The sequence below is a fragment of the Uranotaenia lowii genome, chromosome 1 (assembly GCF_029784155.1).
Source record: "Uranotaenia lowii strain MFRU-FL chromosome 1, ASM2978415v1, whole genome shotgun sequence".
Taxonomy (NCBI): domain Eukaryota; kingdom Metazoa; phylum Arthropoda; class Insecta; order Diptera; family Culicidae; genus Uranotaenia; species Uranotaenia lowii.
The window spans coordinates 98,773,135-98,798,077 of record NC_073691.1 but is presented as its reverse complement, the minus strand read 5'-3'; the positions used below and the strand labels follow the sequence as shown (position 1 = coordinate 98,798,077).

At 37.1% G+C, this 24,943-nt stretch overlaps 1 protein-coding gene across 3 annotated transcripts in view; it reads right to left on the bottom strand.

Moving 5' to 3' along the window:
* LOC129744740 (transcription elongation factor SPT6) overlaps nucleotides 1–24,943 on the bottom strand; it is a 119,666-nt gene that overhangs the window by 33,814 nt on the left and 60,909 nt on the right. For all 3 annotated transcript variants that reach the window (XM_055737446.1, XM_055737438.1, XM_055737429.1), the window contains 2 exons: nucleotides 2,836–3,008; nucleotides 1,104–2,779 (listed from right to left, as the gene is read on the bottom strand). In XM_055737446.1, the coding sequence (XP_055593421.1) occupies nucleotides 1,104–2,779; nucleotides 2,836–3,008 (1,849 nt within the window). The remainder of the gene's footprint in view (nucleotides 1–1,103; nucleotides 2,780–2,835; nucleotides 3,009–24,943) is intronic.

Below are 24,943 nucleotides of genomic sequence, written 5' to 3'. Positions count from 1 at the left end.
ACTCAACGCGGCGAAGCAGATGTCAATTTGTTCCGCCACTCGAGTTTGCATACACAGCATTTTTTTTGCTGGAAACCAGCAAAATTTTGCTGGTTTTTGTCCCGCTGACTTTCCAGCAAAATTTCCAGCAATTTCAATTGCTGGAAAAAACAGCAAACGTTAATGCTGGTTTCCAGCAATTCTAATTGCTGGGAAATCAGCAATCCAGATTGCTGGAAACCAGCTATTTCTTTCAACACAACCGGCAGTATTTAGTATGAAATTTATATTTCAATTCAAAATTAAAGTTTAATATTGGCTGTGCATATAATAAGCAATAAAAACAATTATTTTCTCCCATTTTCAATAAGGGATTTATTTATTATCAAAAAAATTTTTTTTTTCACAACTTTCTAACACCAGCTCTGGGGTGGCCGCTTTGTGGAAAAGTGTTGATCATCCGCCACCTGTAAAATAGTTTTGATTAGTATTTTCTATGGAATATCTGTACAATAAAAACTTACCCTTGACTTGATGCCTGGTTGCTAGAATATAGAGGAAAATAAAATAATTATATTAATTTAACCTGAATTCGTAAAATAGAATTTCACCTTACTTCAGCGAACGAAACTAAAACAAACTCCAAATTGACAACTCGATTGCTGATTTTCCAGCTAACTAGATCAATTGCTGAAAAGTCCAGCAATTTGAAAACCGATTGCTGATTTTTCAGCAAAAATGACAAGCACATAACTGAATGCTGAAAAAGCCAGCAATTCGAAAACCGATGGCTGGTTTCCAGCAAAAATTTGGATTGCTGAACGTTTCCAGCAATTTTTTTTTACTGGAAATCAAGGCAAAAATTTACAGTGTAGGCTACGTCCGTAAATTCGCATCGCATCACTCTCACTATGTCATCGGCCTAAAGGAGAAGCCTTCTAAGAAATAGGAACCCTCCCGCGAGCTTTTCCCTACTAAAAAAAAAATGAACCAATATTATTCATCAACCAACAAAAGTAAAATTTAATTAATAGTAGGAGAAACAAAAGCTTACGTGCCTAGGTGAATTCAACTAATAAATTATTTTGAATACATTTTAAACATTTTAAAATAATTATTGTTACCTGGCACATATGGTCCGACTTTGATCCAGTTGTAAAGCTTCCGACAACAAATTTTCAATACGGCATCTTTAGATTCTTGTAATACAATAGATTGTAATTCTTTTCTCATATCTGGCAAAATCATTTTCTGAAATGCCAGTTCAACACATTCCGAACGAATTTTGTTCCATTCTTGTACATTTTTAGAAAACTCATCTTTCTGGTACAACTGTTTCATTTCGTCTAAATAATCCGAAGAACTAGACGAACCCTCCAAAAGTTCCGATATAGTGACGATAAGGAGTTTGTCTTCTTGTGCTATGTGTAGTTTCAAAAATTGATCTCCAGTTAAGTCGCGCACAGGTTTGTCTTTAATATATTTCATCGTATAACAAGGATGATTTTCGTCGATTTCTTTTATGCCTTTTTTGCTTGGACGTACCGACAATTTTGCACGCTCATAATATATTTCTCTTACACATTTTCGAAGCAACGGTTCTTTTGCAAGTTGTCGGGCAACCATAAACTTAGCCGCATACAAAACATCCTCAACACTATTGAAACGATTGGTCACATATTCCGATGCAACTTCGGATGGCTCACTCGTTTCCTGTTCGACTTCATGACGTTGATAGCTGTCTCGAACGTTTTCTGCGTATTGTTCTGGCGATAAACCAAAGCGCTTCGCTAGTCCAGATAATCCACCCTTTCTGCACATAGCATAAGGGCCTGCATCGATCTTCAACTTTATATTCTCTTCAATATATGGCTCGATGTCTTCGATATCAAGTTTTTGAAGATCGATGTCTTCAGTTACATCTTCACTGGATTCAAGTGCTTTTTTTCGTGCTTCAATTTTTTCTGATCGTTTTCGTTCGTATTCTTTTTTTCGTGTTTTTTCCTGCATTGCTGGAATTTCATGGGCATGGTACAACAAAAAATGATTATGAACATCTTTCAATTCTTCAGGAGTTTGAGCCGATTTCAACCGAGATACATCATCATCCTTGATGATACGCATGTCTTCCGGAATAGGAGCATCGGGCTTTTCCATTAAAGTGTCCAATTGATAATTTCTCATGTTTTCAAAAAGTTTAAGTAAGTTATTCTTCCGTGCAGATAGCTGACACCACTTAGCATCGAACTTATAAACCTTCCAAAGGTCGTTTATGTTAAGCTCCGGCTGGACGTATTCTTTTCGATAGAAAGCAATAAAAGGTACTTCCAAATTTTGATTTCGTAAGAAATCCAAAGCTTGTTTAATTTTGGGTATTGTTGATTCCGGTTTACGGGTATATGATTCCTGGTTAGATACCGGTGATTTATTGAAGGCTTGTTTATAGATCCATTCAGCTTCTTCTTCAAGTTCATTAGTTCCTTCTGAAGTTGGCGTAACAGGAACGTCTCGTAATTGCATTCGTTCAGGAATGTCAGTTTTACGAATTTCATTGTCCATATCGGTAAAATGGCCCCGTTTTAATTCGCTTGGCTCAAATATATCAAATATAGTTTTTTTCATTATTTTTTTCCGTGTCTGTTTCTTGGGTCGCCTAGCGCGCTCTTCGCCTGCCTCGGGACCATCATCTTCATATTCATCATCTCCTTCGGAATCATCTTCATATTCATCATCATCAATTTTGTCAAATTCGTCGTAATCGAAATCAACCCCGAATATATCCTGACCTTCTTGTAGTGATCTATAAAAAAAATCATTTACCTCATAGCCTTTAACAAAAATTGTTTAAACACCTACGCATCGGTGAATATGTGTTTCTTTTTCTTTCTTTTGTCACTAATCGGTACACCATCATCGTCAACAATGAAATCATCAGCGTCAGATTCATCATCATCTTCTTCGTCGAAGTTTTCGACATCGGCAGCTCTCGTTTCCCGTTGACCTTCATTTTTAGTATGATGCTCATCTTCCTGAAAAAGTATCCCAGAACACATGAGTAAAATACAATAAAAAAGTTAAAATTGAAATATTTTTGGCTGAATTTACGTGACTTTGCTTGAGTTCACAAAAAATCATCTGTTCGTGAATCAATTGTTTCTCACCCTTTATTTTGTAAAGTTTTCCTTTCTTTTGCATAAAAAATCAAATAGTTGGGGAAGTCGTCTATGGCCGGACATCGCCCATGGCCGGACAACATAGATTTTTCGAAAACACAATATCCTAATAATGTTTTAACACCATGAAAATAAAGTAAATAGTAGCCTGAAATTGTGTTAGAAATATGGTTATCCAATTTGAAAAGGTAAACCAATGATAGGCATCTAAAGCTTTTGCCTAGTAGTACCGAAAGGATCGTCTAAACTTTGCATTTGTATTGTAATCAGTTTTTTCGGCTTGTAAAATTTGAACTGCACATGAACGACATCGTTGATTGGTTATCTTTCGACTACTGTAAGACTAGATGTAAGATAACAAAACGGAAGTTCAAAAAAAATATCAGGAAAATAAAAAAAAATGCGATTTGTCTATGGCTGGACACCAAGTTGTTGTCTATTACCCCCAAGCAACATTTTAAACTCTAAATGGTTTTATTAAAAAAAAAAGTTGTTGTATAAGGGATTTATAAAGTATTGTTTGCTTTGTAACGAAATTTATAAGGAACTCTATATGATTGCCCTTTAAGATAGCTTAAAAACCACTATAGAATATTTTTATAGAACTCCTGTCAAATTTTGTGTTGGTTTTATAACCATTATTTTTTTTGGTTTAGAAGAGCGCTAAAAAGCAATTATTAAACTTCTCTAGAAAACCAACCTTGAAGAAAACAACAACAACACTGAATTTGGAAATCTTTAATTTTACATGACATAGAACGCGATTTATTAATGTAAATTTACAGACTAAAACAAGATTGAATCCTTAACAGCACTGAATTCTAATGGCATAAATATTACTTGACACGGAACGCGATTATTTGATGGAAATTTACATCACATATGATGTAAATAAAAAGAAGCATCACATATGATGGAATTTTCAGTGCGAATTGAATACTACACGTCTTTGATATTTTACATGTCTTTCAAATTCCACACGCCTGTAGATGTTTTCAGACGTGTAATATTCAACTCGCACTGAAAATTCCGTCATATGTGATGTTTTTTTTATTTACATCATATGTGATGTAATTTTACAACTTTTTTCTGGTCACACAGAATTCTTAACAGCACTGAGATAGAAATTTCTTAAAATTACACGACATGGAATGTTACAGGACATTGAATTAATATTCAATGAATATTTTAAAACACTGAACGCGTTAATGTCATGTAAAAATACAGACTGTCAAAAACAGGCACACACAAATGTCAACAAAGTGTTAAGTCAAGTCGTGCACCATATATAATATTTTATAATATTTTATTAAAGCATTTTTCCCGCGAGTGAGTTTATCGATCTTGCTGGTTGCTGGAGATCTTTGATGCGGATTTGGAAGTGGCTCCACGTTATTAAATTTAGGATCCGGTACTTCGGGGAAGAAAAGATAAGTATGGATGTAACTCCTAAAGACAAACAAAATTTGTGAAATAAAAAATTTTGCCGTTTAATAAAATGAATTATATTAATTATAGAAAGATTTTATATTTTATTAAGAAATGAGAAAATTCCATTATTGAATCATATTAACGATAAATTAAATAAAACAAATTCCAATTGGAAAGTTTTTATTCCAGTATTCAGTGATTTTATAATTTACATCGTTTTGATTTTACACGTTGCAAAATTTTACATCACTTTTATTTTACACGTTGCAAAATTTTACTGGCGTGTAATTTCCAACTAGCACTGAAAATTCCGTCATATATGATGCTTCTTTTTATTTACATCACATGTGATGTTATTTTACATATTTTTTTCGTTGTGTGTGGGTCACTTTTGTTTTGCTAAATATGATTGAAATTTTGCATTTTATTTGCTCAGTTTCATTTTAAAAATTTTAACTCGTCCTTTGTGCTTATATGAGACCAATTAATTTTGTTGGAATCTTTGAAATACTCGCATAAGGGGCTTAACGGCTTAAGATGTCAACCTTATAACATTGAAATTTTATGCGATACACACTACCAAAAAAATCTGTAAAATTACATCACATATGATGTAAATAAAAAAAAACATCACATATGACGGAATTTTCAGTGCGAGTTGAATATTACACGTCTGAAAACATCTACAGGCGTGTGGAATTTGAAAGACATGTAAAATATCAAAGACGTGTAATATTCAATTCGCATTGAAAATTCCATCATATGTGATGCTTCTTTTTATTTACATCATACGTGATGTAAATTTCCATCAAATAATCGCGTTCCGTGTCAAGTAATATTTATGCCATTAGAATTCAGTGCTGTTAAGGATTCAATCTTGTTTTAGTCTGTAAATTTACATTAATAAATCGCGTTCTATGTCATGTAACATTAAAGATTTCCAATTTCAGTGTTGTTAAGGATTCAGATTTTTTTTCTGTGCATGATTGTGGGGGGACTGTATTGTGCCGTTCAAAAGTTACAAATCAAATTTTCAGGTGGCCAGTTTTCGAAAAGGCCCAGCCAAAAGAAACAGAAAAATTGTTCAAAACTATCGTTGGAAATTTTACACAAGTTTCGTGGGCTACACACTACGAAAAAAATCTGTAAAATCACATCACATGTGATGTAAATAAAAAGAAGCATCATATATGACGGAATTTTCAGTGCTAGTTGGAAATTACACGCCAGTGAAATTTTGCAACGTGTAAAATAAAAATGATGTAAAATTTTGCAACGTGTAAAATAAAAATGATGTAAATTATAATCTCACTGAATATTGGAAGAGAAACTTTCCAATTGGAATTTATTTTGTTTTATTTTTTGTTTATATGATTCAACAATGGAATTTTCTCATCTCTTCATAAAAATTAAACCTTTTTATAACTTATTTAATTTATTTTACTTAGCGACAAATATTTTTTAGCACACATTTTTTTTTATTAGGATTCACTTCACCCTTTTACTTTCTCCCCCGGATCCTAAGTTGATTCACGTGGAGCCGCTTCCGGAACCGCATCCCTGCTTCACGAAGATCTCCGGGAACCTCACTCGCGGGAAAACTGCTTAAACTTTGGTGCACGACTTGAATTGACACTTTGTTTACATTTGTCTATGGTCCTGTTCTTGAAAGTTCATAATTTTACATGACATTATCTTGTTCAGTGTTTGTAATATTGATTAAACACAAATTCAATGTCCTCATCACATTCCATGACGTGTAATTTTAAGAAATTTCTTATTCAGTGTTGTTAAGAATTGTGTATGACCAAAAACATTTGTAAAATTACATCACATATGATGTAACGAAAATGAAGCAACACATATGATGGAATTTTCAGAGCGAGTTGAATATTACACGTCTATGAATTTCAACAGACGTGTAAAATTTGGAAGACATGTAAATATTTAAGACGTGTAATATTTAATTCGCACTGAAAATTCCGTCATTTGTGATGCTTCTTTTTATTTACATCATATGTGATGGAAATTTACATCAAATAATCGCATTCCGTGTCATGTAATATTCATGTCCTTCGAATTCAGTGCTATTATGGACTCAACTTTTTTCAATCTGTAAATTTACATCAACAAACCGCGTTCGACGTCATGTAATATTAAAGGTTTTTCAATTTCAGTGTTGTTAAGGATTCAGATTTTTTTTCTGTGTAGCTTGTATGTCTGTTCTCTGTGATAGAACGTTCAGTATTGGAAAACAAACACATACTCACAAGACCTGTGCAAGTGATTTCAGTCATGTTGCTACGTTTTTGTGCCATTGGTGACAACTTTGGTGAAGTAATTCGTAGTGTCCGGCCATAGACAACACTTTTGGAAATGAGTGAAAACTAACATGAAATGATTTCTCTTACCACATGAATATGTTGTAAATTAATTTTTTTCTAATATAGTTAAGTGATTATAATATTGATACTCTTCAAATCAGTAGAGGAACCAATATTTACAAAAATCTATTTTTGAAGTTATTGCTTGAAACCCTGAAGTGTCCGGTAGTAGACAACTTCCCCCTACTGATAGTACATCTTTAATGCAATATAAGTAACCCCAAACATTGTATTGTTTTGTGTCATAAAGACCAAACATTAATCGTAATTTTAAAACTGATCTTGGTTGCATCATTTTAGGAAGATTGAACGCGGTGTTAAATCGGGGGACTGAGATAAAGGGAGAAGATATTGCGGTTACTGGGAAAATTTCTAATCGCGCGACGGTAGCCTTCCGTGCGGTAGGCTAGCCGGAGCAGTAAACACAGTTAAAAAATTCACTTTTACTCACTAATTTCATTGAAAAGTTAAGAAGTGAATTCTTGAATCAATCTTCAAATCATCATTTTTCCATAGCCTGAGAATTAACGAATTTGGCATCACGAAGATTTTTGATGCGATAATGCGTCTTTGATACTTTATATGCTGGTCGAATTCAATTATGTTGTCGTTAAAATGTAACAAATCGTATATGAGAAGTTAAAAAAAGGAGTTGTGTACGGTGAATAATCTATTATAAGAAATAATACCATTCGCATCGCAAAAAATTGAAATGCGCACTCTAACTGCGAAATTTGTGCGATTTGTCAAATCAGTATAAAATCTGACGGTTTTCTACACGCTAACCGCTTTTCAGTTAAACTTTATACGGATAACTCCGACTGCAAAACGTTGTCGAACTCTAAACTTATTTAAACAACTACAGGTTTTCATTTTTTTTCGTGATTTTGTCCGCTGATTGACCCCATCGCAAACAGGTTTTTTTTTATTATTCATTTTTCCGTGATTTTGACCGCTGATTGACCAAGCTGATACTGGCAAACACATTTTTTTGTTTTAAAAACAATAGATAATCCGATAATAATATTTGGTATACATGTTTGTTTGACAACTTTTTATTAAATCATCTTTCAATGTTTTCCGCTTGTTCATCCGATTTAATTTCAGTCGATAGATAATCCTTATGTAGAACAATGCTCATTTTTTTCTTGAATACTGTAATTTTTTTTCACAGTGGTACCACTGACCATACTAACTGGACAGTCAATTTTGTTTTTTTGGATAATTTACGCACTCTGGAATCGATAGTACGCAATATCGATTCCAGAGTGCACATCGATCGATTTGAAGAAATGCTATCCCAGTTAGAAAGTGCCACCCGACTTTCGCAAAAAAACAGGCAATTCAGACGATAAAATCGTGCAAAACAGGTACATTTTTCCTACAGAGTATTTCTACCGGAAAAATTATAGGTTCGCCACCTGCCGTCGGTATTGCGAACCTGCTAAATTTGACCGAAAAAATTAGCCAGAAAATGATCGAATTTCAGTATGATCAGTGGTGGTACCCTACGGGAGCCCAAATCAGCTATCGCAGAAATAGAAAAAAAGAGTGGACCAGCAATACGTCAATAATCACACAAGATGGGGTAAATTGTTGTAAAGCGGACCATAGACTACACAAATGGCCTGTACAAATTCGATGATTCCACGACGATTGTTTGATCTATGCTTGCCCACACACAAAATATTTCGATCCCGACCAATTTTACTCCAACCGTTTGGGCACTCATTCAAGCAGTGCCATACACGATGCAAATCGTGTTCACAGCGACAAAATTTCATCGAATTTGTACAAATGTAGTCTGTGGCCCGCTTAATTGTGGCCAATTGTGCGGGAACATGAAAAGATTTGAGTTAAAATGAGAGAAACCAGTGCTCAGAGAGAAAGGATGAGTGCGATGAATACCAAATTGTAAAAAAAAAACAATTGCGAAGAATTTTGCAGATAGGCAAAATCAAATAGGCAATTGGAACGTGCCTACATTAAGAGTATCAGCAGCGGTCAGGTGTCAAAGCTATAATAATCCATTTTGACACTTCGACGGCGCACCGCAAGGTTTCAAACCAGGTGTTATCTTGCTCCTGGGTGTTAAAAAAGCGAGCCAGGAGTCAAATATGAATACCGACCAGCTCCTGATTTGACAGGTGCTTAAGTGTCTTGGGAAAATTTACGAAAGAAAATAGCAACAAACAACAACAACACCTATCGGAGCGTCACCAGTGGCAAAAATGGAAACAAATTTAGCACTTACCGGTGTGCTAATGAGCTGCTAAAGCTAAAATAAGACCTAGAATGTGTCCCGGGTTAACACCTGGGATAGCACTTACCGGTACTGGTGCTCTAAGCGGGCCATAGCTCTGCGAGCCATTGCTCTGCGACGTAGTTCCACCTCCCCGTGGTGCAGAGTGGAAACGTGTCTGCAAGTCCGGCGTATTGCAGATGTACGGCCAAGAGAACTACACCAAATCCACTAGAGGCTGTCGACGGGTCTGCCAAACCCGCGCGGAAGAAGTGGTGCACCCGGGTACTTAGGTACCAGTACTTGGGTGTGTGCGTGATGGTCCAACACGCTTTCGGGGGGTCATGGCCCTGATATGCGGACGTGACCGGAGGGAGAGCAATCGCCAACTCGTTTTGCGCTTCGGTGGGTATAGACCCGATTCGCAAAATGAGTAGATGCGCAAAGTGGTGGCCAATGGTGGGCCGATCACTTGGGGACGTGTTTACACGTCAGTGTCCGAGAGGCACATTCCCGAACCGCGAGTGTGACCTGATGAGGGCGTTCTATAGCTCGATCTGCGCTTCGGGTGGTCAAGCGCCCAACTTGAAGATCGGGTAGTTGCGCTGAGTGGTGACTTAAGTCAACACTATTTGAGAGTTCGGAGGAGTCTGAGTCCTACACGTGGCTTAGGGGGCTTACCCCTCCTACCCGCGTGTTTGAACAGAGAAAGTGTCGTCGACAACTCGCGTTGTGCTTCTGGATCTTGGACTGGATTCACAAAGTTAGTAGTTGCGTTGCGTGGGGACCTCATTCACACGATGAGATGGCGGGTCCTAACTCGTCAGAGGAGGAGTTGCGCATCGAGTTGTGTTAGAATGAGGTTATTGCTGAAAGAGGATTCGGAAACGAGTATTGCCTTGGAGCGCACTAGCGCGAATTGACCTCCCACTATTGAAGTAAAGTGTGTCAAACAGTTCGAGGTGGGAACTAAGGTCAGTGGCCCCAGGTGGACTTTATGGCGTAGGGTGTACAGTGTTCCTTAGCATTGTATCATGAGCAGTGATTGAAATCTTCATTAATTTTCTCATCAGAGGCTCTCAAAATACACGCTGTGAGAATCCGGAGTTCCGGTTCGGCGTTGACGGCAGAATCCGAAGGAAAGCTGTCGTTGTGGCATCGCCGGTACGGGCACATCGGGAAAGCTGGTCTTCAGAAACTGTTCCAAAACGAGATGGTTGAAGGTTTGGACGCCGTCGCAGACTCTGAATCTGGAAGCGAGATTTGCGAGCCCTGCATGAAGGGGAAGCAAGCTAGGTTGCCGTTCGAGGAGTCTTCGAAGCCCCGCTCCTCACGCCCCTTGGAGCTCATCCATACAGACGTGTGTGGACCTTTCTCACCAGCATCTTGGAATGGTGGGAAAATCTTCGTGAGCTTTATCGATGACTTCACGCATTTTACCGCCGTCTACATTTTCGAAGTGAAGAGCGAAGTCTTTGAGGCGTTCAGGAAATATGCTGCGATGGCCACTCGCTTTGGAACCAAAATCGCCCGATTGAGAAGCGATAATGATGGCGAGTACATCAACACCGAATTTCAGGAGTACTGCAACGAAGAAGGTATCGTCATATAAAACCACCATCCCCTACACGCCTCAGCAAAACAGCGTTGCCGAGCGCATGAACAGAACCATAATGGAGCGTGCTCGGGCGATGTTAGACGAATCCGAATTCCAACGGTATTGTCGTCATCAACCGGAGCCCCACCGCACAGTGGTCCAAAAGGGCTAAAAGTGGAACTTTTTTCGTAGCGCCTCTGTCTTTTATCTCATCTCTTAAATATCTTAAGAAAATTTGCTTCTTCAAATATGCTTCATAACTTGAAAGAATCAAAAGTTAGTCAAAGTCCACTATAAAAAAATTGAAAATTCTAACTTATTTATTTCAATAGATAGAGCTTTACTTTAAACTACAAAGTTGTAGAATACGTGAAAATATGAAACTTTGTTGAATACATCAAAACTCTATCTATTTTCAGAGCAGAGTTATAAAGGCTTTATTTTGAAAGTTGTTTAAAAGTTAGTTTTTTAAACTTAACTATAGTAAGATAAGGATTTACATGAATAAGATGTTCTGAAAATTTTGCATTCGTGCCTCATCACTCGTTGTAGACGGTCGTTTTTCCATAGCTAGAGTTTCGCGACACTGTAAGAAGTGATTGAAGTGCGGTTTTACCCTCTGTATCCGGATTTTATTACCGTTAGGGCTGTTACGGATCCTCACATCCAAAAAAATGACGGACAATTAGTTTTGGAGTGATTTAAATTTCCCAATCTGAGTGTTATTATAAGTGTTGGACATTGTTGGGACTCCATTTTGGTTGCACAGCTGCAACCATTATCATCATCAAAGGCTCGTTCCTGGCAGTACAATCTACCGAGACCACCGATTGTTGCTGTTGTGTGGTGATAACAATAGCCACGATCATCATCGAAAACACGTAGGACTCATCATCATCAGGGTCGAGTTGTGGCAGCCATCTTCAACCAACGAAAAGGGACCACGTGGTTGGAGTGATTATCGAACACTGAAGAAAAAAATTGTGTACAAACTACTTAAAAATAGTGAGTTCTTTTTATCTTTTTTCCACTGTTTCTTCTTCTATCACTTCTGTTTTTTTTTTGTATTTATCGATAATGGATTGCTTCGCTCATATTTTGAAACGGAAGACACTTGTGTCTCCGCTATGAAATATGAGCAAGGGGGGGTTTCACTGGTCCATGGGTGGTTTTTATCCGGCCCAAAAAAAAAACGGAAAACAGTTAAATGTGGTGCAGATCACAAAAGATCTGGCGAAGTGGACCTCCGTGACCAATGTAACAAAGATGCGACCAAACAAGTTGCGCGTGTTAGTGGCCAATCGAAAAGCTGCCAATGAAATTGCTGTCAGCAATTTCATAAATTTAGAGTACCATGTTTACATTCCGTCTCGAGACGTAGAGGGTGTAATCACGGAAATGAGTCTGAAAGAAGAGTACGTGAAATCCAACGGCGTTTGCAAGTTCAAGAGCCTTGATTCGACTTCGGTCGAAATCTTGGATTGTCATCAACTCAGAACTGCCAACGTCGTAAATGGAGTTAAAGTGTACTCGCCTTCAGATTCATTTCGTGTGACCTTTGCGGGTACCGCCCTCCCTCACTACGTCTTGATTGACGGAATTTTAAGACTGCCTGTGCGGCTCTGTTCCTTGACCCATGAAATGCAAAAATTGCATTAAGTTGGGAAACACACTGTTGCAATAAGCAACGTTGTCCCCAATGCGGGGAGAATCATAGGGCAGGAGCGTGCTCAGCAATAGAGCAGAAATGTGTCTATTGCGGGGGCTCACCCCATGATATCTCTTCGTGCGAGGCACACAAGAGTCGCTGGGATAGTCAAAAGCGCTCTTCAACACTAGAAGGACCGGTAAATTGAATATACAGTAGATTTTCGATTTTATCACGGTCAAAAAAAATTTCACCGTGAATTTGACGAAACTAAAAATTAAAGTGGAAAAAGTGTTTTTACTTCCTTTAATCAATAATTTATGATGTTTAAAGTAGTGGAAACGTTTTGTATCAATAAATTTGATCATAAGATGTAAATATCAAATACTAAACACAAAGGATCGATTTCAGTTCAAAGTATTCTTCTCTATAGCAATTTTTAAATTTTTCCTTGAAATGAAACCATGTAGAATCTCCATTTGATAGTCTTTATCTTATTACAGTGAATTTTTTAGTTTTTATGAAATTTTAACAGCCGTTATCTCTTATTTAGCTTTGATAAAGAGTTCAAAGATGCATTGAAAAATTATCATCTGCAAATTTCAATATTTCAATCATCAGACCTTTGAATTACTAAAAAGTTTACCTTTTCGAAAAATATTTTGAAATTTGCTCAACTTAGACTTTTAAAGTGTGTTTCTCGAAATTTTTTTATGGGCAGATAATCCTTTGTTTTTCATATGTAGAAAAACCGAAATCTTAGTCTATTATACATATTTTAAGGCAAAGCTAGTAGAATTTCATTTTGATCTTCCAAAATTATCCACTCAGACAAAACTAAAGGCTGTCAAATCAGGATTGCGCACGCCACCCTTTTAAATACAAAAATTCAACAAAAAATCAGAGAAATTTATCTCTTTTCAAAACCGCTTAAATTCACCGACATTTTTATAGGATTTGCATAACCAAAAAAGTTTACTTTTTTAGAGCGGCTAACCAAGCACAAACAACAACACTAGTATAAGCGTAACGTTAAAATACTTATGTCGATTATTACAAGTGTTTTTAAAATCCAAATGACGATTTTAAACACTATACAGTTGAAATAAGCAGTTCAATGGCATTTTCATCTTATTGAATACGTATATAACATAAAATAAACCATAAAAAATATTATGAACAAAGACGCTCTACGCTTTTGAGCGAAAATTAAATCCTAGAAATGGTTTCTGAATGATTTTTTAAAAGCGTGATAAAGTCGAAACAATAAACGTGATAAAATCGAGCGTGAATTTGGCAAGTATTGATAAAATCGAACAGTGATAAAATCGAGAAACTACTGTACTTATTCGGACCGTGACTTGTAACTTGTTCTACAATATTTTTGTTATAAAATGGAAATATTTTCTCACCATGGGTGCACGGAATCACCTCATTTTGGTATAGTTGACGAATGCGTGTATGTCACATAAAATGAATATTTTAAAAAATTATTAAAAAATTAAAACACATTATCAATTTAATTAAAAAATCATATTAGATGGCTATGGGTTTTGACCATGGGTGCACGGTTTCACTTCAGTTTTGTTTTAGTAGATATTTTCTAGTATCCATCAATCGAAAATTTTTCTGTACGTTGCTTATAAATTATACCTCAATTGTAGGTTTTTGAAGCATATTTTTTCTATACGTAGAGCAATTTACCATGGATGCACGGATTCACCGCCATTCATCCAAAATAAACTTTTATGTAAGCTAAAGATAAAGAATAAAGAATTTTATAGATTTAAAAGAATATTTGTGTTATAAACATGGTTTTTCACTATGGGTGCACGGATTCACCGAGTTTTTATCAAATATTGGTCTTTTTGCAAATTTTTAACCCTTTAATGCATGACTTTTTTTTAAATGAGAATTGCAGGTATTGACTCAGTGAAATAATAACATTTTAATTCGAATAACAATACTCAACAGGTTTGAAATCGTTATTTTGAGTATTATAAGTTCTGGCTCATTAAAGTTGAAAAATAATTATTGAAATTCTTTGTTAATTTCAATACGACTTTGCTAATTTCTTCAAAACCTTGTTAATTGGGTGCAGGAAGGTGTTTTTAAATGATTGAGATTATAAAATTTGTTAGAATTTGCAAATCTGAAGAAGTAACAGCGATTTTCCAAAAACTACTTTTTTCAAAAAAAAAAAATCGATTTTTGAAATTTTTTTGCATACTTTGTTCGATATCCCACACATACTTCAAAATATCGAAATTAAAATACCATGGGCTAATTTCTTTTAATCTCTTAAATATTTATTGTGAATACACCATTAAAAAATATCCACGCGTTTTCGAGATATTTGGATTTTTATTAGTGTTGTTTTAAAACAACACTATGCATTAAAGGGTTAAAATGATTTTGACAATTCTTAACTAAACTAAAGTCGAAACCGTGTCTTTCATGTTGAGACATAACGATTTAAATAAAGATTTTTATTTTAAGTTCGTTTTTTTCATTCCTGGAAAAGGAATATTTAAATCATATCTTGAAATAATAAATTAATTTATTAATTTTTAAAAAAACAGGTTTTTGCAATGGTATATTTATCTGATAAGATCTGATCAACATCCAAGAAACTGGAAAACGGTTACCATGGACCGAGTGAATTTTAGAAATTATATGCATCAAGTTATGTCGTGCGACGGAAAACAGTGAGAATAAAAATAATGAGTGGTATGAAAAAAACCTAGTAATTGCTTTTGCTAAACTAAATCGAGCAGTCGAGCAGTCGCTTAAACCAATTGCTGCGGTTGTTATGAATAAAGTTTTTTTGACAGCTGTTTTCTCAGTCAGGAGCTTTTACTTTTAGAACAAGCTAGTTTGGTATGAATAAAGCTCGAATCTAAAGCAATTGCTCTATTTTCTAAGCATGCTCGGTAGCAGACTTTTCCAATAAAAAATTCTTTAATAACGTTATGGATTTATCAAATTAGCAATATTTCACTTCAAAACAATTCAAAAAGGCATTTTCAACATGGATAAAGAAAAGTCGAAGTGATAACCCGACTTTTTTCATATTCTTAAAATCATTCGTCTAAGATGAAATTAAACAAATCAATAAGTAAATATTTCAAATAAAAAAAAAACCGGCTATAGTGGATGAAGTCCCAATTGGCTCAAAGTAAGAAATAAATTGTAATAATTTAAAACATTATACAGATCTCTCATTTTTATATAATTCTAAGATTTAAGAAAAAAATATCTAAATTAAAATGCGCACCTATTGCCTATATTTTTATACAAAGGGGGAAGGGGGGAGAACTTATGATAAATATTAAAGTTAGGCCATTTTTTGTTTGACATACACCGTCTCAGCCGATTTAGGCTTTACAGACTGAATAAATGACGTGGACAACTTAAGTTTAACATTTAACAACCAGTACCGAGATGGGAATCGAACCCATGCCATCAGTGGACCAGCGATTACCGTCTTACCACGCTAACCACTCGACTACCGAGACGTAAAAATATTCATTTTTCTTTAAACATCAACATGCGAGCATAAATTTACCAAAATCCGGTCGTTCTTACACTCACCACCCGATTCGTCGACTTCAAGGCTACTTTAGCCGTACTTTTCAATTTTCTGATCGTCTTCTTTGATTTTACTTCAGAAAACTTCAGATTCTGCTGGTTGGATAGCTCTATTTTTCGAAGCAAAAGCTATGTTCTAAGACTTTAGTACACATCCGCTAAGCAAATGTTTATTCATACCAAACTAAGCAAATGCTTTGGACTTTTGCTTTGATTGATTTCGAGCTAAGTAAAAGCTACCGAAGCAATTACTCAACCTTATTCATACCACTAAATGAATCAACATCGTTAAATGTACACGTTGATTTGTTTTTCCTTAAAAGTTTTTCGATTGACCAATATTGCATTTCAAATTTTTATCATATCTGGCTGAAAAATATTTTGTGTTCTGAAGCAAGATGAAAACTATTTCTCTCTATACAATTTACTGGTCTGGTCACGGTCCGAGTGTCCGTGGGGAAATTTTTCTCGCTTATTAAAAGAGCTAGTGAAATAAAAAATACACAGTTTTGTAGAGATTCAAAATTCATGAAAAGTCGTATTTTTTGCGAATTTTCATAGCGAAAGGTCTAAAAGATATTCAACAAATAAAGTGTCTTTCTAGTGTTAAAAGAACGGTCAAAGCGGTCTTATGCCGCAATTTTAAAGGGCGCCCCGATCCAACCTGAGTCCTCTAACATTTTTTCAGTGCTGCCAGTGGACAATGATGACACGGACTTCACTGATCAAGATCATCCAGTATTATTTGTTTCTAACTCCCGGAAACGAGCAAAACCTGCTCCTAAGACCCCGAGAGTTCCGAAAAAGGTTCCAACATTTAGCTCCCAAATTGACGCCACACAAAAACCGACAACTTCTGTAAAAGAAAAGCTTGTCCCTCCCGGATTCTCCATGAAGTTTGTACCCCAGAATAAACCACAAGTACCGGAGACTTCTAAGATCCCGAGGTCTAATGAAGTTTTGTCAGATCGATCTGCTCAATCGGGACTGTTCAAGTTGTCTGACATTTTATTAGAAGGAGTTTTCACTTTTTTTAACGCATCGGAATCGATCAGGGGCATTGTAACATCAATGCTACCTGTAGTAAAGACATGGCTTGGCCCCTTCTTTCAGTGTTTATCTCTCTCGAAGGCTAATTTAAGCCGAGAGGTTGAAGATATCACTGTGTTACAGTGGAATTGTAGTAGTTTAATCCCTAAACTGGATCCGTTCAAATTTCTTTTTCATGAAACTATTTGCGATATTTTTACCCTTTCTGAACAAGGCTTTCTTCTCAATCAAACATTTCCTTCCACGATTTTAACATTATCCGATTGGATCGCACCGATTCTTATGGAGAGGTGCTTTTGGGGATCAATAAGCGTCACTCCTTTTATAGAATCCACCTCCCTTTATCAGGAGGAATTGAAGCTGTTGCATGTCATACAACTATAAGAGGTAAGGACTTATGTGTTGTCAGTTTGTACTGGCCTCATAGAGTTGCAGTGGATCGAAGTCACCTGGAGAACCTGCTTCCTGAGCCAAGGTTGATCCTGGGTGACTTTAATTCACATGGAACTGTCTGGGCAGAACAAATTGACGATAGTCGTTCTACTCTTATTTATGACATTTGTGACAGTTTCAATTTAACAATTTTGAACACGGTCTAGCATTATAATTAAGTTTGTCTAGCTATTTTGTTCTGAGCGTGTAGTGATTGAGTGAAAAGATACCAAAAAATGAGTGTTTAGTATTTAGAGTGTAGCTGTCAAACGCGCACGTGGAAAAAACAACACAAACAAAGAGCAACAAACAATAACAATTATCAACGTACTCAAAACAATCAATATAAGAAAACGATTAGGCGGCAAAATTCGCCATCGCGCGTTAAACCAAAAGTGTTCGCTATCGTTTGGTGTCGCCAGGCGCGGATCTAGAGATTGCTCTTAGGGGGGGTGATTTTCAAAAAGACAATTAAAAAGAAATTGTTCAAAGAATTCTGTACATCTGTTTGTGGCTGGTTTAGTCTTAGGCAAAACGCAGATAAATTATTTTTTCACTGGTATGATGTTCAATTTACGTTCTTTACGAATCTAGTTGGGGATATGGAATGATCATTGGTTTTTCTTATCAGATTAGAAATCCATCAGCAATTTAATTTTGAAAATCGTACTTCATTTATTTTCAGTCAAAAATAAATCTGTTGGTATGATATCAACTTACTCAAATAAGCATCTCTGGATTTATAGTTATAACTACGTCTTATTAATTTTGAAACTATTATAATATTTGGGTAAAAAATCCATTTTCACAAGTTACAATTATATTCAATCGAAATATTTTCTCTTTTGAGTTCCAATTTCAATCCGTATGCTGCTTCATTACCTATCAAAACCCGTCAATGTATTTATTCAATAATTTTACATATTTTTTCTCTTAAAAGTCCATTAAAATATCAATTTAAAACGTGAATCAAAAAACAATCAAAAACCAATAAACACTTAAAACACAAATAAGGAAGTATCTAGACAAAAATATAGATTGCTAAGTAGATTCTTTTTTTTTATATTTTATCGAATACTTAAAACGTTTTTTGCTGTGGCTAACAAGATTTAACAGTTGAACAGTTTTACTAACTGCACCAGCGAGGTTGACTACAAAGAGTGGACAGACTTTACAAAAATAACCTTGCTTAGTTTGGAAAAAACTAGCCAACTTTTGAATGTTTCCAAATGCATTGTACTTGCGTATCGTTTTTCTTTTTCAGCACTTTGAAATTTCAAATGCTCGGAGTATGGAAACGAAAATTGTGGTGCAGGTACCCAGTGTCTAGTTAAAATATTAAGCTTTGTGATATCATCTATAGTTGAGTAAGGTTTAGGATGAGCCTTCAAAACAGCACCTTTATCTATTTCATAGACTAATGGGTCTACAGCAGATGCGAACGTGTGATCATTCTGGAGGTCAGATTTGCTAAGTAGTAGAACTTGAAAGATTTGGATTTCGATGCTTTTATGGTTCCTCTTATAATCTTCGGTGGCATGCATGTTCCTGGAAGCAGAGACTAACGGTAGCAGATCCAGATGTATGCAAAGTTCGATCGATCAGATTTTCGGTTGCTACATCTGGAAATAATATCAACTATAGAGGTTTTTTACAGTTCTTACGCACACTTGCCTACGTATACGGATAAGAAAAAGAAAAACAACCTCCAAAATTTTAGTTAACAAAACGTTGATGTCCGTTCAAGGACATGATTGCTTTTGAGGTTATTTTCCCACAGATAGAAAGTGTTACTGAAATGGTCAGATTTATGTTACGAATATTTCTAGCCGAAAATAGAACAATTATTAAAAATTTTCATCTGTGGGCCCAATATTTTTTTTTAAGAAAACCATCAAGTCCATCAACCGCCCCCCCCCCCCCCCCGTAGATCCGCGCATGGGTGTCGCAGAGCTGTTGTCATCGGAAAAGGAGGACATTCCGGAGCTGCTTGATGAACAGGTGAGCCAGTAAAACCACTTGCAGTGAATCGGATAAAGTCAGCCATTTCTTCGACTCACAGGTAGCGGAAAAATCGTGTGTCGCGGCTCGTCAGGTAGCGGCTCCCCGGGTGTGTCCAACAGCAAAGGAAACCGAGCGAAGGTAACAGCAACTCGATTCCAGTTAAAAGCGACTCAGGTAACACAACACTTTTCCTTCGACGATTACCTTTTAAACAACCAGCATTTTGCCGTAGATTGCTGAGGACTTGCAGAGAAATAAAAGGCAAAAGAAGGAGAAAGAAAGCTTCGTAGCCTCGAGACAAGGCAAAGGGTGAGTCTAACCTAAAATAAAAAGCCCTCTCCTGGAGCCATTAAAGCAACTGCTCGATTTTGCATTGTCGTGTGTCTCGTAAACCACGCAGCTTAGATCCAGCAGAAGACAACGGCCCCATTGGGTGAGTGCCTTATTATTGTACTTTCAACGGGTGAAAAACACGAGTACTTAAACCTCCTGCAAGACCAAGTGCCTCTCACTTAGTCTCAATTAGTCTGACGCCCCAGGTGGAGTTTAGGGCATATGTATATACGGATGAGTATATAACGAGTTGACCCATTGTTCCCATGTAGACACGGCACTCGACGTGCATTGGGAAAAAAAAAAAAAAAAAAAAAAAAAAAAAAAAAAAAAATAGTCCATGGTGGGACAATCAGTGTTCCAAACTGTATAAAGACAAATCAAAAGCATTCAAAGGTTTTAGAAAACATGGAACTCTCGATCGTTTTCAAACATACGTGTCCCTTGAAAATCAATTAAAAAAAAAAAAAAAAAAATTGATTAAAGGGAAAAAACTAGCACATTGGCGTACATTCGTGGAGGGTTTATCACGAGAAACGTCCTTAAGTACCTTGTGAAGAGTAGCACGAACTATGCGTAATCGATCTTCATCAAATGAAAGTGAGGACCTTCACATAGACGGATATTGAACTTTGCACGGAAAGTCTGTCCCGATTCCACACCGAACCAAAAAATTGTCCGGAATGTGTCCATAGACAGGTGCGATCTTGATTCCAGCTTTTCAATGGTCGAATTCTCACTTGCTCTCCTATCTTGCAACAATTCAGCTCCGGGAATTGATAAAATAAAATTTAACTTGTTGAAAAACCTTCCGGATGCCGCCAAATTTCGCTTGTTAAATTTATTTAATCAATTCTTGGAGCACAACATTCTTCCCCAAGAGTGGAGACAAGTGAAAGTCATTGCTATCCAGAAGCCCGGAAAACCAGCGTCCGATCCGCATCCGTAATAGCGATGTTGTCTTGTATACGCAAATTGATGGAGAAAATGATTTTGTTTCGTTTGGATAAATGGTTAGAAACAAATGGCCTCCTTTCAGATACTTAATTTGGGTTTCAAAGGGGCAAAGGGACAAACGATTGTCTTGCTTTGCTGTCTTCAGAGATACAAATGGCGTACGCAAAACGTGAGCAAATGGCTTCAGTTTTTCTAGGCATAAAGGGAGACTGCATCAAAAAGTCTCAATAGAGGTTTTGTCAGACAAATTGCACTCCCGGGGTCTGCCTCCTCTTTTGAACAACATCTTATACAGCTTGCTTTGTGAGAAACATCTGAACTTTACTGATCCTTTAGACAGATTGTCTTCCTGGGCTTTGGGGCTTGGGATTGAGTTTTCCCCTCAGAAAACGGAAATGGTTGTTTTCTCTAAAAACATAGACCTGTTCAACCTAAGCTTCAACTCCTAGGCAGAACGATCACTCAATCGAGGTGTTTTAAGTATCTTGGGGTTTGGTTTGATTCCAAGTGTACCTGGAGGGCTCACATTGAGTATCTGAAAGGAAAATGCCAACAAAGAATCAATTCTCTCCGATCAATCACTGGCACCTGGTGGGGAGCCCATCCAGAAGATCTTTTGAAATTGTATCGAACAACGATTCTCTCAGTGATGGAATATGGTAGCTTCTGTTTCCAGTCAGCTGCAAAATCTCACCTCATCAAGCTCGAGCGTATCCAGTACCGTTGTCTCCGCATCGCTCTGAGCTGTATGTCCTCAACGCATAACATGAGTCTTGAAGTTTTGACGGGAATACTCCCTCTTAAAGATGGATTCAATTTACTATCACTCCAGTTCCTCATCAGGTGTGAGGTCATAAACCCATTGGTGATTGTGAATTCCGAAAGGTTACTTGAGCAAAATCTTCAAACTAGATTTATGTCTATATACCATGTCCTCATGTCAATGCAGGTAAACCCTTCTTCATATTCTCCAACTCTTATTTGTAGCCCAGACTACGATCATTCTTCTGTCCAGTTCGATTTGTCTATGCAGCAGGAAATTCGTGGAATCCCGGTCTCGCATCGCCCTCTTCTGATTCCAAGAATTTTCGAAGCTAAATATAGACACGTCGATGCTGATAAAATGTACTTTACCGATGGATCACTTATAGAGGAAACAACAGGATTTGGAGTGTTTAACGAAATATCTAGCGCCTATATGTAGCGGAGTTAGCAGCTATTCACTGGGCTTTAGACAGTGTCGCTTCACGGCCAGTTGGACACTACTGTATTGTAACGGATAGTCTCAGCTCTGTTGAAGCAATCCATTCCATAAAGCCGGGAAAGCACTCGCCGTACTTCCTCGAGAAGATACGGAATAATTTGAGTGCTTTATCAAAACGTCGCTTTACCATCACCTTTGTTTGGGTTCCCTCGCATTGCTCGATAGTGGGCAATGAGAAGGCAGACTCTCTGGCAAAGTTGGGGCGATGGAAGGCGACACGTATCCACGTGAAATCGTCTTCAACGAATTTTACTATTTGGTTCGAAGAAACTCTCTTGTCAACTGGCAGCGCAAATGGGACGAGGATGAGTTGGGTCGGTGGCTCCACTCGATTATCCCAAAGGTAAGCCTTAAACCCTGGTTTAATAGATTGGACCTGAGTCGAGATTTTATTCGTATATTGTTGTATCCCCGGAGACGAGGTGATATTTGCAGCAAAATACCCGGGGTACAATTCTAAAATAAACTTTATATTTAACGGAGTAAAATGTGCTCGCGTGTGCACTCCTCAACTGCGGAAATCAAGATGACAAAAATATGTAAATCACTCGTGACGTCAATCCAGTTGACATCCAACTGTCAGCTGGATGAGCCCAGTGCTAAACTACCACTAGGGTGACCAGTGTTCCCAACATCTCCCTCCTAAAATCCGCGGTACGGTTTAGGAATCCTTGAGGCACTCTACGTGAACAAGTAGAACGCCTAAGATGATATGATGGGATGAAGCTGGATCGTATGCAGACTCATAGTCCACAGATGTTGTTGATGAATAAGCTGGATATTGTCCACTGGATAACGAAGAAGACATCTGAGCGGTGTGTAGGTTGTTGGTTGTGACGGGAAACATTGGCAAAGTTGATTGATGACGGAGTACATCACTATCACTCCTCCCGGTTCCCAAGTCCACGTGCTATTAGCCGGAACTTTGGTGAAGATCAGCTGTTTGGGCTTCTGTTGGGGAGTTCGCTGAGAACCCTGGAATCCACTGGTCCTCTTATTCCCATAAGTTCCGCCACAGTTCCCAGGTGCTGCTGCTGGAGCTGGATGCACTGATTGATCTGCTGTGTGAGAAACGACTGATTTGTTGTCGGCTCCTGCTGCTGCTGGAGGAGTTGAATTGTGCAACTTTGCTGCTGCTGCAGCTGCTGTAGGAGCTGCTGTAGGAGCTGCACGATCATGACATCCTGAGGAGTTGGCTGCTGTTGGAACGGAGGCTCATATTGGCTGGGAGAATTGAATCCCAGGACAGGATTGAATTCTGGACGATGACTTGCATAATCGGGTGCATTGATTCCCGAATGGTGAAAATTTTTGCCGTCCGAAAGATGATCTCCTGAACCGGGTGAATTGATTCCCGGATTGTAATCCTGACTGCCTTCCGTAAATTGACCTCTTGGACCGGGTGAATTGATTCCCGGCTTTTGTTTTTCCATTGCACACGCGGAAAATACTACGCCTTTGAGGTTAAGCGATAGTATCCATGGGTCCTTGCGAATCAACCGGCGGGGTAACTAACACCAACAATTACTCGCACTTTTTTAAAACCGGACTCGTCGCCACTGTGGTATCCCCGGAGACGAGGTGATATTTACAGCAAAATACCCGGGGTAAGTCTAAAATAAACTACTTATATTTAACTCAGTAAAATAGTATCGCGTGTGCACTCCTCAACTGCGGATGCCCCTTCCACCTTATTGTATGTCATTCACTTGTGACGTCATTCCAGTTGACATCCAACTGTCAGCTGGATGGGCCCAGTGCTAAACTACCACTAGGGTGACCAGTGTTCCCAACATATATTTTCTTGTCTCATGTCCAATCATTATTCCTCAGACGTGGTACTCTGTCGTTTTGATATTGCTGGCAGCAATTTGTGTGGTTGCGGCCAAGGTTACCATGACATCAAGCATATAATTTGGTCGTGTGAGGTCCATCTTGTCGCTAGAACGAATTTCATAGACTCCCTTCGGGTCCGAGGAAAACCACCCTGTGTTCCAGTGAGAGATGTGCTGGCCGTGATAGACTTGGACTACATGTTCGAAATATACCTTCTCCTAAAAGCTATTGATCTTCGTCTATAATTCTTTTTATTTTCATATTTCCCTATCTACTTTCTTTGCTATTCTAATAAAAAGTGATGAACTAGATTTAAGCACACAATTGTAAACAAACAAAACGAGTTTGGCTCCTTAAAGCCCAAAGGTATGAGCCGTTTCAAATAAATATGTTACAAAAAAAATGTTCTGATTAATTTTTGGGGCATTTAAATCACACGTTTTGCACAATATTTCAACATTCTACGACGTTTCCTAGCCAACTTATTGCAACTTTAAGCTTTATTTTTACTCAACTTCACGAGCGTTTATTGCAAAAACGTGCAAGTGAATTTTTAAAACTAATGAACCACATTGAATCTTGAACTAAGTGCAACAAATTGGTGTTGTTGTCATTTTTCTCCACGCGCTTATATTTGAACACAGCAAGCATATATTTGATGTGATTTACGTGTTTCCATACATTATTCATTTAAATCCTCATATAACAAAAGTTAAGTTTAAAAAACTAACTTTTAAATAACTTTCAAAATAAAACCTTTATAACTCTGCTTTAAAAAGAGATAGAGTTTTGAATTATTCAACAAAGTTTCATATTTTCACGTATTCTACAACTTTGTAGTTTAAAGTAAAGTTCTATCTATTGAAATGAAAAAGTAAGAATTTTCAATTTTTTTTTATATATATTTATATCTTTATATTTGAAAGATCACAAATCGCATCTAGTCGCAGTGAAATAATCTTCTAGAAATATAGCCAACACTAAAAGTTATTACCTAATAAACAAAAAATCAGAGTAATTAT